We start from the raw sequence: 17,009 nt of genomic DNA, 5'->3' as shown, positions 1-17,009 counted from the left end.
CAACAACCACAAACTTTGAACAGGGGGTAATTACAAGTCGCACATGACTTGCTTTCCCATCAAACCCTTTTAAAACGGTTAAACATTCTTTGAATTGGATGGAACATGTCAATGATTTTTTGACAGCACTGAAATATGGCGAGGAACACTCGAGCACACACGTACAACCTGCTCAGACGGCCGCCACGGCGGAGTCACATGCACGCCATTAATCACTGATACCTCCGGGTGTCAGCTGGCACGCACGTGGTTACACAACACTAATGGGCAACAGAGTGGAACTGGAAAACACAAGAGGCCAGTTTGCCTTTCCTCCCTTACTTGTTTGTTTCCTTCCAGCAGGAGGGGCGCAGAATTGTCCCAGTCGCTGTATTCTGCAGGAGGAAACCTAAAATACAAGACGTAAAACACAAGCGATGTAAGACAAATCCCAGGGAGGCACGGTAAATAAGCTAAATAGGTTTTAGAGGGATACAATTGTTCTGGTGACTCAGTTTGGGTTAATAGGTGCGTTCGGTTGCTCGGGTCGAGTGTTTCTACCAGATGCTCCTGTGCGGTGTCAATGACGCCAGAGTTTCACCCGGTTTCTCATTGATGATAAAGGGGACACCGAACAATTGATGATCAGACTTTACGCAGCGTAAATGTCTCCGCACACATAAGGGAGGTCCCAAAGAAAGCAAAATACAATCAATTTAAAGAGTAAATTCTTTAAAATCTTTTATACGGTTTACCTAAAGACTTTTTTTTAAACAATTATACTCAGCAGTTCCAACTAAACATGAAGTAGACACAACTTTACCTGGGCTACAAATCACTGAGACAAATTAAAAATAATAATAATAATCTAATCTCATGGGGTGTTGCTCCTTTGTCATTCTCCACGTAAAAGACAGCGGGACCCAAAGAATACACAGCAGGCCTCGCTCGCCTCATGTCACACAAAGTGAGCCAATACGCTGATCTCTTTACATTTCTACTTAGAGACCATGGGAGCATATTCGCTTTGTGAAGGAAAACAAGTGCAGCAAAGTAAATCATCAGCGTGGCCGTATTTCTTATTTGTCAGTGTTTGTGCCACTGGCTAGATGAGAGGAAATTGCAACGCGGTCACTTTATTCTTTTTCTGAATGCTCCACGCCATCTCTGTGGGAGAAGTCTTCACCACGCCGGTCGGTTTATGTTACAAGTGAAGGTCGGAAGCGGCGCCGCTCACACGGGGAAAACGGGTCCCGCATCTCCCGGCCGGCCCACGTATTCATTCAGCCCTTTTCTTGTTTTCCTTTCACCAACACGTCGCACGCGTTCAAAAAAATATAGAGTGTAAAATTATTTTAAAATATAACATTATACAATGCTTTTAGTCGCAGCAATTGTTAAGGCCGAAACCAGACGGAAATAAGTGCGCCAAAGAGGAACCATACCTGAAGGCTCCGGATCCACCGGTCCAGCTCCATCGAGGCATTTACTTTGGTGGAGATAATGGACATTGACGCATTACAACTTCTTTACATTAATTTAAAAAAAAGTGTATAACTATATGTGTGAAGAAAAACAGTGTTCGTTGTTTTAAGCTATTAATCCAATTAAATCCGAAGTCCAATAAAATATTGGCCATCTTCGTTAGCTATTTAACGTTAGCCGAGCTAACGATGCAAACAGCAAGTTATCCACTTTAGCTAGCTGACAATGCTATCATAGCTGTGCTAGCCGCGGTGGCTAGATGCTAACTAAGGCGAGTGGACTAACCGTCTCACGTTGTTGGGATTCACTTTGGCGAAACACGCACACTTTCCGGTCGCACTTTGACTAGAAACTATCTAGTTTGTGAGGAATCGCTCGTCGAAGTTTCGCGGTCATTTTTTTTTTGCGTCGTTTGGCTTCCTGACGTCATCACGCAGGTGCGCGTGTTTCGGCTGCTTAGCAACGAGGAGCTCGAGGTTTCCAGGAACTGCGCCATTACTGGATGAGTGTCCTCTGCTGAGAGGACATACGTGGATCATTTGATGAGACAAACGTGTTGGAGTTTAAATCATTTTAAATATAGATGTTAATATATTTTAGGGGCTCCTCTTTAATACTTTAAGATGAGGTTAAAAGGAAATACGTCTTTAATTGTGCTTTAGGGGACAATTTCTAAACAGTGTTTGTATACCACCTGGCCCCTAGAATTCTTTATGATGTGATAATGTGACTGAATTGTTTAGAAATATGAAACTTCTGAGCACATAACCGACATAAGTGGCTCGCTAAAGCTATATTTTGACCCCAAGACTCGGCTTAAGACGAGCTCATAAATGAGGAATTAAAGCATGATCTTTACCGTTTTTGGGGGATTGCTGACACATTTGTTTCAGACTTTATTTACCTAAAATAAATGAAAAATCTCACACCAGCCCAATAACACCACCTGACCTAAATCGAATAGCAAACTGTTCTCAAAACGTTTCAAAGACGCAACCACCTTTATAACTCAGCTTCATTTTCGTATTAACCATTTACATTCTAATAGTGGAGACTTGTAGTTATTAATACGTTACTGTAAACGGGGTAAATCAAAAGTAAAATAATGTTCAACAGAATTAAAAGAAAAATCTTCTCTTTTTCCAATTTCTTGCATGTTAAATGCATAACATTTAATGTGAGGAACAATGTTCTTCTCGTGTGGAATGTGTGTTGTGGAATTCCAGGTGTGAAACGTGTTTTTGGCGCCTTCGTTTGTGGCCTGGCCTCCAAAGTCACACAGCGTCAACCAAACAAACCATCAAGGATCTCCTCTCACTCCTGGTGGCTAAACTTCTGTGAAAAACATCATTCCAAAACGATCCGGCCTTCAATCTGCAAAGGCTCATAAGGCCCATAAAACAGTAAGTCACGGCAGCGTTCTGAGGGCATCTCACCACGAGGGGAACGGACACCAAGACCTCGGCCCAGTTCGCTTCGTGGTGCGACAGCGACACTTTGTGGCTGAAAAGTGCACCTCGGCTAGAAAAGTCAAGTTATTTCTCAAAGAACAAAGTGGAGAGGAATAAATACTTTGCTGAGTCGTCTGAAGTAGCATGTGATAATTGGTGAATAGATTTGTATTCTTTATATTGTTTTTCAAATTGAACACATCAGTGTGTTTCGGGTGGTTTCTTATTTCTCCGTAGATTTGAGGCGTTCTACTTCTCGTTTTGTGAGATGAACTGGAGGACTTTATCTAAAATGAGCCATTATAGAAATGAAGACAGTGGAAAAGAAGAAAGGCTCAAACCCAGTGAGGTCATGACAATAAGGCTTTATTTGAAGATGTGAGGAAGAACTGGCCCGTGACGGTTTGTGATGAATTAGTCGTACAAGGCGAGCTTAAGACTAAAGTCTACATCAGAGTCCCCCTTCGACATGCACGGGTTCCTCGTTTGGATGCTCATCTCGTTCTGAGCAGGACATCCGTCTACGGAGTGGCGTGTTCTTCTGTGGTTGGATTTCACATTATCTACAGCGGCCACCTGCAGAGCGACATCTACCAAATAGAAAAGCAAAGGAAAACCATGCAGGCAGGAGTGACAGTGTAGCTTGAGAAACGAACGTCAAACCTTTTGACACTCTGCTCACAGGGGGGGGGAGATCGGGGGGGGGATCGGGGGGAGGATCCAGGCCTGTGAACGTGGAATGAAGGTGAGGAATAAGCGGCAGCTCTACTGACACCTGGTGGGGGACGTGGACACAAAGGAACAGCGAAGGCGACGTGTGAGGAGACAAACGCTGCAGAACGTTGGGTCTTATCTTCCTTTTTGATTTCACAGCTTTTCAGTTACAATGCGCCGGCGTTTTGTCACATTCCATCTCTTAAGAAAAACTTGAAAATGAAAGAAATGTGAAAACTTGGCACAGAGTGGTGACAAGGCCACCTGGCACGGGAAACCAGGAGAAAGTAAAAGCGGGGGGGGGGTTTCACAGTATCGGCCTTCCTCTCCCTCTGCGGCCCGTTTCCTCAAAGTACATATCGGTCGCTCGGCGTGTGACGGGGAGGAAAGAAATCAAGAACCAACCGTTAAAAACATAAAAAAGGCACCCAGGCTACGGGGGAGGGAGAGGGGGGGGGCAAATTAGCCCCCATCCACACACACACACACACACACACACACACACACACACACACACACACACACACACACGTCTTCCATCATTTATCATTCAGCAGGAAAATACAATTAAAAGAAGAATGAAGCCAAGAACCAGGCGTGGACCCGAAGCTCTGACTATGCACAGGTAGAACCACGCCAGCACACTGCAGTGGACTCCGCCCCCTCCGCGTGTCTGTATGTGTGCGTGTCAACGTCAAAAATATATCCACTCCAGCTCATCCGGGCATGGACACATACGTGTGTGTGTGTGTGTGTGTGTGTGTGAGAGAGATGAGGCTTTGTGCAGGTGGACGATTAATATACAATTCATCTTTATATACACAATGAAGCGGAGAGGAAGCCCCTCCTCCTTTCCACGACGAGGGGGCGGAGACTCAGAGGACGCGGGACCTCTTGCTGGCCAGCGAGCCGTGCTGAGAGAGACACAGAGACACAGACTTTAACTGTGGAAGGAGCCGCAGAGCAGAAGAGCTGAACTGTAAACATTTTCAAATCAAATTGGAAGCAATTATTCAAAATAAATATCTATTTTTATATATGAACTCTTTTTTTATAAACATTATTATATGTAGTATGATTATGGATAATGCATGTGGTCGGTTCCGGGCCCTCGGGAGGGGGTCTCGGCCCTCGGGGGCTCACCTTGGCCTGCTTGTAGAAGTGCGGAGCCAACTCGACCAACCAGGAGGACTCCACCGCCGTCACGTCACGCATGTAGTACTTTGCCGTCTGCACCACTTCGTTGAAGACGACCCTGTTCAGCGGTTTGGCGTGTTTTTAATGCGCTTTTCTTTTCACACTTAAGGAATTTACACGGGTAGCTTTGCAAACGGTTTCGTCTGGAAGCGTAGAAGTTAATCGCAATGTACGCAAGTTCTCTAGAATGGCAGAGGAACAAAAGAGCAACTGAACTCACCACTTCGGAGGTTTCTCTCCGAACAGCACAGAGTTCGGGTGGATGTGAAGCTCACGGTCGTCTCGTAAAGTCCTGCAAGGAACGAAGGAACGTGAGAGGGATTTAAAAAAAAGTAGTTCCTTTCGTCAAGACCCACCGGGCACAGGGGGGATTAGCAGCGCTCACCTGTAGGAGCCGGAATGGTGGATGCGGGCTGCGTTGGCAAAAAACCCATAAACAATGCACCTCAAGATCACATCGGGGTCGCCTGTACAGGAAGAGACGCAGCGAGGGAGGATTCACATCAGTTAGAGAGTTATTGCATCCATGTGGAGATGTGTCTTCACTCTGGATTTAACCCAGCCAGCCAATCGCAGGGCTCACAGACACACAACCATACACACACACACACACACACACAGGCAATTTAGCGTTACCAACCAACCTGATCCCCAGAGCACGTCTAGCATGTTTATGATCTCAACCTTTAGTTTCAAGTCTTCAACACAGCTTCATGTTGAATTATTAAATGGAGAATTACTGGAGGCTTCAGGACCTCTCAGACCCGGGGTGACGCCATGGTAACTATGTCCACTTCTGAACAACCCATCGTCACTTTGTCCTTTATTCCACGTGGGCGTTTGTTCCAAATTGAATGAGATTCCCTCCGGTTGGTTCTGAGGGATCAGGTTAACCAGAGTGGACCGAAAGACGAGTCGCTTCGAACCTTCGCTTGAAGTTCGCGGCACCTTGAACTTGTTCATGAGGCGGCGGAGCTGCTCGCGCACCGTCACCGCCCGCAGCAGACCCTTATAGTTGAGGAAGTGCTCCTGACACCACTGGGAGCTCCTCTGGTGCTGCAGGGAAGAGGAGACAAGAGTCTTCATCAGAGGCAAGTCTTTTCTGCTGAGTCGCCCCCCCGTCACCGGCTGAGCGGTGTACCTTAATGAAAGCCTCGAACACATTCAGCATGGTCAGGTGGTCTCCCTCGGCAACTGCAAATTTCCTGTGCTCTCGGGCCTAGCGGGACGGCAAGAAAACCAAAAAAAACACGATAAAGTAAAGCTGACAAAGCTTCTCTGCCCAAAGCAGCACACGACAACTTTTTATGTTGTCCTTTTCACTTACGGCAGCCTTCTTCTGATTGGACGGAACCACAAAGATATTCTGTATCTGCATCATCGCCGCGATGGTGACGACCTCTTTGGAGCAGCCGAAGCTCCCCGACTCCAGGAGCATCTTGGCGAACATCGGACTGAGCGGGAACTCGGCCATGCGCACGCCCATGGGATCGGTCAGGCGTCCGTAATGGTCCAGACCTGCGGGGACGGACCCAACTGGTTCAGGTCTTTCACGCATATTTCAACCTGCCTTTTAAAAAAGTATCATTATTCCTCATTTTGAGAAGAGAGGCTTTTATTTTGAAGGCAGCTCCGGTGTTGGGGACGTTCTATGTCCTTACCTCCCAGTGCGTAGAGCAGCTCCAGAGCCTGGACCATGGTCTGAGCTGGAGGGGGCTGCAAGGTTAGAAGTCCTGTTAGATCTTTTAAAGCACAAACACACATAAATGTGACGGTTTCTCTGCCGCCGCCCCCCCCCCCCCCCCCCATCACAACTCACCGACAGGAAGCTGAACCGCAGCACGTTGTCGATGCCCAACGCTTTGAGCTGCAGGATGACGGGGGCCAGGTTGGTGCGCTGCATCTCCGGCACAGTCGAGGCCGGCAGCTTCTCAAAGTCCTCCTCTGAGAAACACGGGGGATATCTTCATCAAGTAGTCATGATTAACATCTACATGTTTAGTCATTTTCTCATAGACATCTATGGGACCAGAGGAGTCGCCCCCTGCTGGTCACTACACAGAATGCAGCTTTAGACTTTGCTTCACTTTCTGGATCTGGAGGTTGGCCGCCTGGTTCATCTCTGAGTGCACCTGGACGTTTGAGCACACCACTTTGATGTTCTGTGACCCCCCCCCCCCCTCACCTGTGTAAAGCCTGAAGCACTTCCCAGGTCGGTTGCGTCCGGCTCTGCCGGCCCTCTGGCTGGCAGAAGCCTTGGAGATGGGCGTGACCACCAGCGACTCGATGGCCGTGCCGGGGTTGTACGCTCGCAGCTTCACGAACGCACAGTCGATGACGAACACGACCCCGTTTATGGTGATGGAGGTCTCGGCTATGTTGGTGGCCACCACAACCTGCAGGAAACACCAGTTAGAGAAACACTGATACCATTTCAAGCAGATTCTTTTACTGTTGGTGAGGCGACACGTTGTCGCTCTCAGAATGTTCAATAAGAATTTACCTGCAGCAGAGCACATATGTGGAAGTCATGGTTTTATGTCATTTTAGGATCCATCTGCTGTTTCTTTATATATATATAAAAATACTTATATATATATATATATCTATTAATTATTGAAATAAAAATGTTAATGTACAGCAGTTTCAGCTACATATACTATAAAATAAAAATGATTATTGATTATGATGATTATGAAAAATGATTATACCTTTATGATTATTGATATCCACGTCAACAAATGATCTTGTTCAATGAGTTCAAATGTATCCACAAGAATCAATGTCAAGAATTTTACTATTTTACTTATTATCAGCGACCAACATGAACAAATTTAGGTGGAACAAAAGAAGAGAAATTAAATAGTGAAAGTTCAAAGGTCACTATGAAACGCACCTTTCGGACGGACGGCGGCGTCCTCTCGAACACCTTCATCTGCTCGGCGAAGGACAGACCCGAGTACATGGGCAGAACCTTCAGGTGCTTCTTCATGCCGTACCGCGACAGAGTCCGGGCCTGCTCCTGCAGGAGGGACACCACCTTCTCCACCTCCTCCTGACGGAGCCGTTTAAATAAAAAGAGACAATGACAAGAAGTGAGACCCAAGAGAAAAGTGGACAAAAAAAAAACAAGTGCAGTGTCAGAGTATTTAAAGTCTACATCAAGTTCAATGACCAAAGGGTAGAATTCAAATACTTTACACTCAAATGTCTCCATTAGACATTAGAGGTCAGCACTATTACACGCACACGCATGTTAGTTTGCCGTGGTTGAGCCACTCTTTAAAAAAGAGTAACAGCAGCACCGACCTGCCCGGTGAGAAAAGCCAACACGTCCCCGTCGTCCTCCGTCTCGTGGATCTTCAGCACCGTCTCCACTGTGGCCTTCACGTAGTCCGGCACGGGGCTGAGGGCGGAGGGAAACCACGCCGTCACAAGACAACACCCCACAGGAAGTGACACGGCGAGGGGGTCGTGCGCGCCCACTACCTGACGGTGTAGAAGACGTCCACCGGGAAGGTGCGTCCCTCCACCGTCAGAATCCCGCACGTGTCCTTGTTGGGGTCCCCGGACTCGTTCAGGTTGAAGAAGTCGTGAAATTTCTTCAGGCGCAGGTGATAAAAGCCGTTAGTTTAAAAAGGAGTGATGAGCTGTCAATCAATCTGACATCTTGTGCAAAAAAGAAAGAGAAAATGAAGTGATGACTGAAGAATAAAATGTGTGTAGGTGGTTGAACAGGAAGTCGGTCACACATGCAGCTCTGCTGCTTTAACGCTGAGCGCATTATGCACGTTGCCGCTCTGGCCAATCAGGCGCGTCGGTTCATCTGAATGACGCAGTCACCTTGGCATCCAGAGTGGCAGACGCCACGATCAGCCTCAGGTCTCGCCGCTTTTTCTGAATCTGTAGGAGGAGTAGGAGGGGAGGTGGGGAGGGGGAGGAGTCAGGGAGGAAACTTGAAAAAGACACAACTTTGCAGGATTTTTTGCAAAGCATAAATTGGAGTGAAAAGGTAAAGTTTCATATCTGAAAAACCTTCTTGAGCAGACCGATGGCGATGTCTGTGTACAGCGTTCTCTCGTGGGCTTCGTCCAGCATCAACACGCTGAGGAAATCAGCGCAACAACGTCAGGGTTAAAGAAAGAATGAGTCGAAAACGTTTGGGTGTTTTTGTCTAAATAATGCTTCATTGGTTCCCAGTTAGCTGGATAGCGTAGCATCAGAGCGTGCTGGTCCTGAAGCTGCGAATGGACACTTCCTGTTCCCTCGTCTCGTTATGCGCTTTAAAAGGAGCTGGAGCATTTTAACTTTTCTGTGATGCAAAAGATTATTTCTCTGTAGTAATCCAAAAGCCGACGGAAGAATCTTATTGGCGTTCGTTGGAGGCAAGCAGATGGTAACTTCCTGTCAGAAGGGTCTCAGTGGGAAGACGCCCCCCGAGCCCCTGAGCCTCCTGCTGCGGTGGTGAATAGAACAGAACATTGAATATCTAAATTCCAATCACGTACCTGTACTTCTTCAGGAGAGGATCGGCCATCATCTCCCGGATCAGCATGCCGTCTGTCAGGAACTGAAGCACATGGGGGGGAATGAAGCAGTGAACCAAACACTGGGCGGCCCGAGGCAACGACTTCCAACATCTGGCGGTCGGGGGGTGGGGGGGGCGCGTTACCTTAATCCTCGTGGCGTGGGGATCGGAGCAGTCGTCAAACCGGATGGTGTATCCCACCTCGTGTCCCAACAGGGCCCCCCGCTCCTCCGCTACCCGGTTAGCCACCTAACAGCAGGACAAAGAGGGGGGGGGGGGAGGGGTTAGCAGGTGTCCTTCAACGGGACCTAAATCTCTTGCAGCACATCCGCGGGGGTGGGGGTCTTACGGAGATGGCGGCCACGCGGCGGGGCTGTGTCACACCGATAACCTTCCCCTCTGCAGCCCAGCCGGCCTCCAGCAGGTACTGGAGGGATTGGAAACAGAAAGGCGCGTCAGAGGCCCCCGGCGGGGCAGAACAGCGGACTTGGCAGAATGAAAAAGAGGCTGCTAAGCACCGATGAAGGTCATGTGAAGCCTCCGCGCAGGGCGCCACGCCACTGCAGCCAACGTCGACACTCGCTTTAACTCAATCACAAATGACATTATATAGTCAATCTGCGAGACATAGATTGGTGAAGTGAAGGGCGGGCAGAGGAAATCACACAGGACATAAAGAGGCTCGTTTCCTCTCAAAAAGGTCCCACAACCTGCGGCAGCTGCGTCGTCTTCCCGCATCCCGTCTCCCCGACGATGATCACCGTCTGGAAGCTCTCCACCAGGTACAAGATGTTGTTTCTGTGCTGAACGGGACGCAGGGAACAACACGTTAAAACACGCCATCCGAACACACACACACACACACACGCGCGCGCGCGCTGCGTCTGCGACGTTCAGGGGCGGCGCGGAACCTTGAAGACCGGGAGCTTCTGCCGCTGCTTCTCGATGGAGAGGGCCGTGTGCGGGTTGAAGATGACCGGGGAGCCGCTGGACTCCGCGTGGAGCTCGCGCTCCTCCGAGATGCCCGGAGCCTCGGAGCCTGCAGCGGGGCGGGCGGAGAGCAGGCGTTCGGTTCACCGTTAGCGCCGCAGTCGTACTTTCGTATGCTGCATGTTGTCGGGTTGTACTTTCAGGCGGGCGCGAACGCAACCGACACCGGGACCGAGAGCGAGACCGACCGACGTTAACGAGCAGCTTTTACCGGCAATGATGAAAAGCAGAAAACCGGACGTTAAATGCCTCGTATAATGTCTTTTAACCGTACTTACCCGGCTTCCAAAATTTCATCGTGGAGAGGGGAGAAGCCATCTTGGATTTACGTCACGTTTTGTTTTTTCTTTTTTTAAATTTGCCTTTACGGCGTCACTGTTTTTTTTTCTTCCTCTGTAGACTACGTCATAATCTCTATTTTATGAATGACGCCGAACAAAAGTTTAAAAGTAATAATTATATGCATATTAAAAGATATCATAAATGAGTCTCAAGTGTCTCAAAATAACGTAGATTCTCAATATGATTTAATATCTTAAAATATGGATTGTGTGAAGTATGAAAAATAAAGAAATATTTTAAAATAACGACGTAATGACTGATTTTGTATCTTAAAATAATGTGTAGCAAAGTGAATATCGACAAAATTATGACATGACTTATGTTAAAATAAGTTAATAAGCTTATTAAAATATATTACTCAACATCCCAAAATAACAGTTATGCAAACAAACATCTGGTAAAAAAAAAGGTAATTGAAGCTCTCGCCCGGCGGCAAATCTGCAGACCGGACACGGACGCTGCGCCCGACGGGGGGCTGAAGAGGCGCGAGGCTGCGGGAATAAACACGCTCAATGCGTCACACTTGGTCAGCTGTTTGCGCGCGAATTACTCTTGATGAAATTATAATCAGACCCCCCCTTTAAAAGACTCTTCTAATCTGCACGATAGGAGAAACCAAATTAAGACTTTAAAAGGTAGAATACTTTTAAAGACACTTGTTCTTTCCTTCCACGCTGTTAGTTTTACAAAAAGATGACGCAACCCGCACTGAATACTATTACTCAAATTAGCTTAACCGATAAATTGTTTATATGGTAATATTAAATGTTAACAGGAGTACTTCTACCATTTTTATTTTAGCTGAAAACGTTTCTGTACTAAAGTAAAATGACTTTGATATTGAATCATTTATAGATCAACAATTATTTCTGTTTCGATACTTTAATTAAATTTCCGTAATCTGGAGTTAGCATTGAATGCATTGTGCTAAACCTTTAGTATAAAATATCTTAAAATAAAAAGATGCAATCTATGTGAAAATGGAGGCCCAATAAACTCCATGTTTAATGAATCCCAAAAGATTTGATCAGAAAAACAAACAATCCTTTCAGGGCATATCAGTCAATGACAATAACTCTTAACCGTGATTAAGAGTTCACTCAAATACTGACATATGTTGAGATGCATAACATAAGTACAAATACATCTGAAATACATGGTGGGTTTGACAAAACTGACATTGTACAGAATTTACAGACAAGTTTAAATTAATTTCAAAACTAGTAAGACTCATCCGGAAGCTACGTGTTAAAATAACACATGTATTATTTCTACCCTCCTAACTAATGCAATCAATAATAAAATTACACCCTGATGTTACAGCAACTCGTGCCGGTGAACGTTTTCCCGTTTTCTTCCCGCTCCGCCTCAAGGACGCAGACGGTTATTAGTTCCACACTGACGTAACCGTGGCAACGGGTTCGGATGTCAGGCGATCGCTGCAGCCACCACCGATGTTAAAATTAACACGAGTGGTCAGGCTGCGACCTTTAAACCTTTGCAGGACACCAGACTTTTTAAAAATAAACAATTGACATATTTATTTTATTGGAAAATGCTTGTTTTTTTTATCCGGTGAGCAAAACATGCATTGAAAAAAAAGAAAGAAAAAAAAAACTCTAAACAAAAACATGGAAGCTCTGATTTTCCTTAAAAACACATGAAGCTTAAAATGTACACAAACACACTGGTAACCTTGACGATAACCTTCAATGTGCTGCCGTGCCCCTTCAAAGTAACCAATTGATCAGATTTTTTCCTAAAATGGCAAAAAATTTCAGGGTTTAAATTTATTTAAGTGATGCCACAAACAGTCCGTTAAAGGTAGTTCTAATGAATCCAAAATGGTGCGTTCAATTGTTCCTCAATTAAAAAGGAGACACTTTCTGCTCAGGGACTGATTGAAGCTAAATAAACTACACAAGGACGCGCCGCTCATCATGTCTACGAGCTCATGGTGCCCCCCTCAGGCAGCACAGAGGCCGACGGATACCCGTCTGCGCCATCGCAGGCCCAAACATCCATTAGTGTTCTGAAGAAGAGGTGGAGGAGGAGGAGGAGATCTAAATTAATGGGTTAATGAAACGAAGGGGGCCTTCTAAAAGTGAGCCGCCATATTGGATCTCGAACAACGGGGTGGTCTTGCAGGATTTAAAAAGAAATCGATCTTGGATTTCCCATGATGCACTGCACACTGAATAGCCATACTGTATGCGGGGGCGTCGAGGCGCCTCCGTCAGAGGCGATTTCCCCTCGACTGAAATGTTCGTGTTTAGCGTCCCGGGTGGGGGTCCTCTCAGTCAAAGTGCAGCGCTGTGTAAAAGATTATCCACACCACCTGGAGACGGGGAGACGACAGCGATCAGACAGGAAGCACGAGGTCAGGTCACTAAAACAAATCCTTCCCCTTTTGACCTTGACGGTTAGTCGCCAACGAGTCCAATCAGACACCTGAATCATTGTTCGTTGAAATGTTAAAAACTATTTTCTCCAAAGTAAAATGAAAGCACCGATTGTTCAAGAGGAAAACGTACATCATCTTATTAGGAAAGACCCTGAATGCACCGTATTTAACATAAAAGGCCTTGACACGCGTTTCATTTAACAACATCCTCACCAGAAACAGAGCGAACGACGTCATGAAGCCTTCTTTGGTGAGCTCCCACGTGCCGCCGTACTCCTCCTCGTCGATCTGCTGGAAGCTGCTGAAGTAAACGTACAGCACGCCGGCGTTGATGACGCAGAATCTGAACGGGAGAGAAAACACGTTTGAGAGAGCTGGTGGGTGGGGGGGGGGGGGTCGGACTGAGCAGGACACTTACATGGCGATTCCCAGGAATCCCTTCAGCGGTGCGACGCCCCAAATCACGCCGAGGATCACGGCGATGATTTGCCGGAGCCAGTAAATGACGTCCAAGAATTCATCCTGCAAATACAATAAAAAACACGAGCCTGATTTAAAATACCAACACTGACCGGATGGAAATCTACACGCCACCAGAATCCCTTCACCTATGTGGCTCCTTCTACTTCAATAATCTCAGTTTTAGAGATCTGTGAATCCACAAAATCATTTGAATGTTAGTGGACTGAAGTGTGGGATGGAAAACTTTCCATCTCTTGGTCCGATGCGGGTAATTGGAGCGGGTCCTGCTTTAGGTTAACGGACATTTACAGCATCACATTTGTCCATCTTAAAACTTTTCATTTGAACAACTGTAGTTTTAATTAGGGCTGTGAGTGGCAAACGGAAAATGGTCCAAAACATGTTTCCTGGGTCTTAGAAATGAACAACGCGGTCACCAAAATGTGATGAATTAAAAGCGACTCAAAACCGTGTGAAGGCAATTCAAATTTCCAAACAGCGTATCAATGCTATTTAAAAAGGTGTGGTCTCCTTCACAAATGATGATCAGATATGAGCTGGACCTGTGTGTGCATGAGGAAGATCGGGTTCTTCTGATCTGTGACACACAAGACAAGAGCAGCCAAGCCAGGCGCCAAAACAACGCAGACTGGTGGCGTTTCATTTTCAGGTTTCAGTTATTTAGAATTAGTTTGAAACAGAAGTGTGAATTGTGACATTTGAGTAAAGGAACTAGAGAAAAGCTAGAATACAGCAATTTCTACAAGACCGTTACCACAGGAACAGCAATAGGAAATATATAAATCTATACAAGTGAAACACTTTCAACAGTACTTAAAATTAAACTGGGCAAACTGTCTCATTAAACATAATCAGGTTTTTTTTTTTAGATGTCATGAAAACACGAAGATCTCAGGACACAAAATGTAAATGATGCCCTTCAAACTAAAAACAGGAAATCTGGTTTAAGTTGACAAATACTTAATACGCTGATCAAAGTTACAACACGTTTTCTCCTTCAAATAAAAAGGAAATTATTCAATACTGCAACCAAAAGTTTGCAGAAAAAACAAAGAATACGTCAATTAATGGTTCCTCAAAAGCAAACAACTTTAAGTTGCAATAGGCTCATTTTAAAAAGACATTTAATGGACGTCATCGTTCAATTTAACCGAGTAGAATAAATACCCAGAACATCGTCGTCTCGTGCTCATGCGAGATGAAAGAACAGTCCTTCGTAGCCTTAATCCCTTAGCATGCCGGCTAGCTCGTTAGCACACGGCCACAGAGCAGCTCCGCGGAGCACGGGAGGGCGACCAGCAGCGACGCCACGACGTCCGGACGCGTTTTTAATTCACATGTAACGCGTGTTAAATGACACCGACTGACCTTCTCCTCCCACACAGCGGTGCTGTTGAAGGTTTTGCTCCATGTGGGCTGCTTGACGCCCCCATTCAGCTGATGACTTTCCTCTTTCCGCTTTAAATTGCTCGTCATTCTCGGCTGCTTTTCCCTCGGCTACGGACGTCGAAAAGTTCGGGTGCAACTGGGGAGCCTCCCGGCAGCTGGAAGCGGGTCCGCCGCGTGGACTAGGGGAAGAAAACTCCGCGGGTGTTCGGCGGTGTTGAAGGGAACGTGCGCCTCGCCGACCTGACAGATTTATTTTCAGCTCCTTACTGAACGTAAGGCCGTCTGAGCATGCGCAGTGGGGTTTTGACCCCGGCTTTAAACGGCCAATGAGAGAGTGCGACGTCTCTGCACCGCTCTCGCGGGGGAAGCGGTGAAAAACCTGCAGCGCCCCAAGTGGCCCACGTCTGTAACTGCGCCCCATGACGTCACTGGAAAGCTGGTTGTTTCCTATGAATGCAACTAAAAACTGTTTTTACACTATATCATAATTAGAATAATGAAAAAATATATATTTTATTGCACTTTTAAGTTGCTATAGGCCATATAAACAGAAAGTGTTTCTTTTTTATAGCAAATATAATTATTAGAATTGGATACAGTCATAAAAAAGCATTTGGCTAATTTTGGCTAATAAATGTTTCCTGATTCCTGATTCCTGATTTCCACATATACCACTTCATATCAAGTTTTACATTGGTCTGTTGCATAAAATAATATTAGAATAATAAATTAATTTACAGAAAATATTTGTAATCAACCAATTGCATTACATTTTTTTGATTTTTTATTGAGCTGACGCTTTTATCCAAAGCGACTTACAATAAGTGCCTTCCACCAAGAGAGTACGGACCCAGAACAACAAGATTGAAGTAAGTACAAATTCTGCTAGTGCTAGTCGGTAGAGGTGTGCTTATAGTTTGCATCGGAACCTAAGCAATGTTGAAAGTACATTGTCTACAACCCAATGCATTTCAGGGATTTCAATAATCATCAGCCACAGATATTTATTTCTGCCAATAATAGATACCCTCAATATTCTGTGTGTGGTTCCCTCTTCTGTCCAGCAGAGGGCTTCCTTTGTAAATGGGGAGGGGGGGTCTGACCAATAACCCACTAGTAACGGCTCTATGTGGTTTCAATAAAGGCCCAGTCCTGAAACCAGTTGGTACGATATGACATAACTCACTGTCAAGTGTGGAGATTTGATGTGTTTAAAACACAGAATGATATACGTGTATTAACTAAACTATCCGATTAGTTTCTGTTAGGAACTTTTAACTCAGTTTAAGAACGTTTAACTCAGTTTAGTTCTGATCCTCTAAAGACCTCTATCAGTAAACAAGACCACCAGAGAGAGAATGATCTATTTATATGGGTCGGATCCTGGAGAAACCAGATGACACCATGCGGGGTCACCTCCTTAAGCTCAGCAGAGACCAGAACACTGCGGACAGACCCGGATCCTCCAGCAGAGACCAGTCCACTGCGGACAGACCCAGAACCTCCAGCAGAGACCAGTCCACTGCGGACAGACCCAGAACCTCCAGCAGAGACCAGTTCACTGCGGACAGACCCAGAACCTCCAGCAGAGACCAGTCCACTGCGGACGGACCCGGATCCTCCAGCAGAGACCAGTCCACTGCGGACAGACCCGGACCCTCCAGCAGAGACCAGTCCACTGCGGACAGACCCAGATCCTCCAGCCGAGACCAGTCCACTGCGGACGGACCCAGATCCTCCAGCCGAGACCAGTCCACTACGGACGGACCCAGATCCTCCAGCAGAGACCAGTCCACTGCGGAAAAGACCCAGATCCTCCAGCAGAGACCAGTCCACTGTGGACAGACCCAGATCCTCCAGCAGAGACCAGTTCGGGCATATACCGCATGTACTTCGAGAGGGCAGTCTGTACTGGAGGTGTGCAGTCTACTCCATTAGTCGGGCGCTATCTCTTTAAGAGAGGTCACCTGGGAGAAGGACAGGTGTGACCAGCTGCAACAGTCCCGTCCCGTTTAACCGGGACCCGAAGTTCTGACCCCCCCCCCCC

The 17,009-nt window shown here is 46.4% G+C and overlaps 2 protein-coding genes across 2 annotated transcripts; both read right to left on the bottom strand.

Annotated features, from left to right (window-relative positions):
- Positions 1-3,268: 3,268 nt before the first annotated feature.
- Positions 3,269-10,798, bottom strand: dhx35 (DEAH-box helicase 35). Its single transcript, XM_040170270.2, has 21 exons — positions 10,623-10,798; positions 10,266-10,393; positions 10,065-10,157; positions 9,704-9,781; positions 9,499-9,603; positions 9,335-9,396; positions 8,862-8,931; positions 8,670-8,729; positions 8,316-8,428; positions 8,136-8,232; positions 7,723-7,881; positions 7,012-7,222; positions 6,646-6,770; positions 6,488-6,542; positions 6,154-6,344; positions 5,968-6,045; positions 5,753-5,882; positions 5,212-5,293; positions 5,047-5,118; positions 4,773-4,884; positions 3,269-4,543 (listed from the first exon to the last, which is right to left on the bottom strand). Exons 1-21 carry the CDS (start codon positions 10,660-10,662, stop codon positions 4,505-4,507), a joined length of 2,100 nt encoding a protein of 699 aa, XP_040026204.2. The 5' UTR covers positions 10,663-10,798; the 3' UTR covers positions 3,269-4,504.
- An 859-nt stretch (positions 10,799-11,657) lies between these two features.
- Positions 11,658-16,659, bottom strand: LOC120815442 (GEL complex subunit OPTI). The gene is made up of 4 exons (XM_078081911.1): positions 14,942-16,659; positions 13,509-13,612; positions 13,304-13,433; positions 11,658-13,024 (listed from the first exon to the last, which is right to left on the bottom strand). The coding sequence occupies exons 1-4, from the start codon at positions 15,047-15,049 to the stop codon at positions 12,983-12,985; spliced, it is 384 nt and encodes a 127-aa protein (XP_077938037.1). The 5' UTR covers positions 15,050-16,659; the 3' UTR covers positions 11,658-12,982.
- Between the last annotated feature and the right edge of the window lie 350 nt (positions 16,660-17,009).

This window comes from Gasterosteus aculeatus, chromosome 2 (genome assembly GCF_964276395.1).
Source record: "Gasterosteus aculeatus chromosome 2, fGasAcu3.hap1.1, whole genome shotgun sequence".
Classification (NCBI taxonomy): Eukaryota; Metazoa; Chordata; class Actinopteri; order Perciformes; family Gasterosteidae; genus Gasterosteus; species Gasterosteus aculeatus.
Note: the sequence above shows the minus strand (reverse complement) of the source record. Positions and strands in the feature narration are given on the sequence as shown.

What these genes read in the sequence shown, in the direction of transcription:
- dhx35 (XM_040170270.2), bottom strand. Translation starts at nt 10,662, where the DNA reads ATGGCTTCTCCCCTCTCCACGATGAAATTTTGGAAGCCGG. An exon ending in GCCGCGTGGCCGCCATCTCC is followed by an intron (nt 9,604 to 9,703) that starts GTAAGACCCCCA and finishes TCCTGCTGTTAG; the next exon opens with GTGGCTAACCGGGTAGCGGA. An exon ending in GCTGCTCTACGCACTGGGAG is followed by an intron (nt 6,345 to 6,487) that starts GTAAGGACATAG and finishes CCGTCCCCGCAG; the next exon opens with GTCTGGACCATTACGGACGC.
- LOC120815442 (XM_078081911.1), bottom strand. Translation starts at nt 15,049, where the DNA reads ATGACGAGCAATTTAAAGCGGAAAGAGGAAAGTCATCAGCTGAATGGG. An exon ending in CCGCTGTGTGGGAGGAGAAG is followed by an intron (nt 13,613 to 14,941) that starts GTCAGTCGGTGT and finishes TTGTATTTGCAG; the next exon opens with GATGAATTCTTGGACGTCAT. An exon ending in CGTCGTTCGCTCTGTTTCTG is followed by an intron (nt 13,025 to 13,303) that starts GTGAGGATGTTG and finishes CCCCGTCTCCAG; the next exon opens with GTGGTGTGGATAATCTTTTA.